Below are 1,301 nucleotides of genomic sequence, written 5' to 3' on the forward strand. Positions count from 1 at the left end.
ATCGCGAGACGCTAAGGCTGAGAAAGAAGGTGTTGGGAGACGAGCACCCACACACGCTGACGAGCATGTACAGCCTGGCTTACTCTCTTGGAAAGCAGCTCCGCTACGATGACTCCCGCTATCTGTACGAGCAAGCATGCGTTGCGTACAAGACTGTTCTTGGAGAGGATCACCCAACTAGCCGCGCTTGTCGCCAACACTATTTCCAGATGCTCACGTTGCGAGAGCAGAACCGGGACTCTCTTTATCCTGGAAGACTGGAAAGTAGTGCAGACGTGCGCGCAAGTAAGAGGCAAAGATCGGTATGAGAGGAAACAAAGTTTCACATGGGTCAAGGAGCGTTACCCGTGTACACTCACTCGGCTGGGCACCGCAGTGTTATCATGACATCTGGCTACCTGATAGCGTGATCTGCAAGTACTGGCGGCTGTGCAGTGCAGGAACGTGGCGTGGCGGCGGGCAGCCTGTCAGCAAAAGCCAGAGTGTTCATCGTCATGCGCCACAGCTGCTCTTTGCAAATAGTGTAGTAGACGTAGCGTGGATTTCAGTACGATAGTCTACAGCGATATTACCTCCTTACGCGATCCTGTCTCATACCTGGGGAGCGGAAGCTGAGGTCACCTTCGAAGACCTAATCCGCAGTGCTGGCAAAGACAAGCCTGGCTACAAGAAGATCCAGCTCTGTGGAGAGCAGACAAAGCGCGACGCCTTGCAGTATTTCTGGATCGATACCTGCTGCATCAACAAGGCGAACAAGGCTGAGCACTCGCTAGCCATCCGGTTCCGTGTTCCGCTGGTACCGTAACGCAGCACGATGCTACGTCTACCTGTCAGACGTGTCTGCTTCACCTCTTGCAGGTAAGGGAGAAGCGAGCCAGCTGGTATGGGACTCAAAGTTCCGAAAAAGCAAGTGGTTCACACGCGGCTGGACGCTGCAGGAGCTTCTTGCACCTGGCATTGGCTTGGTTCGCATCAACGTCCTGGGATTAGGTCGTGGAGATATGGGATGTGAGCAGCGACGCCTGTTTCCAGACGCTCAATGTTGGTACAACACTTGATCGCATCTCCTTTAACAGATTCGGCTCGTTTCCTCGAACAAACACTGCCCTCATAGAGATCACTGTTCTGCCAGGTTACAGCTTATGCAACGGTGTATACAGCCTTCTGAACTCCAGGGTTAAGAAGGTCGGCCTTTTTGACCACGACAGCTTACCTCCATCCTTTTCTGAGCCTCCTAGTCCTCAGGATTGAAGCCTAGCTTTGAGCGCAGATGGCATATGGATAACATGTGATTCACACGA

General features: G+C 53.0%; 1 protein-coding gene across 1 annotated transcript in view; it reads left to right on the top strand.

Annotated features, from left to right (window-relative positions):
- Positions 1-308, top strand: part of BU25DRAFT_387200 (kinesin light chain 1) — a gene marked incomplete at its 3' end in the record, with an annotated part of 4,329 nt that extends 4,021 nt beyond the window's left edge. Inside the window, exon 3 of the mRNA XM_033704429.1 lies at positions 30-308. Within this exon, the coding sequence (XP_033565109.1) occupies positions 30-308 (279 nt within the window). The remainder of the gene's footprint in view (positions 1-29) is intronic.
- Positions 309-1,301: the final 993 nt, after the last annotated feature.

This window comes from Macroventuria anomochaeta, assembly GCF_010093625.1.
Source record: "Macroventuria anomochaeta strain CBS 525.71 unplaced genomic scaffold BU25scaffold_6, whole genome shotgun sequence".
Classification (NCBI taxonomy): Eukaryota; Fungi; Ascomycota; class Dothideomycetes; order Pleosporales; family Didymellaceae; genus Macroventuria; species Macroventuria anomochaeta.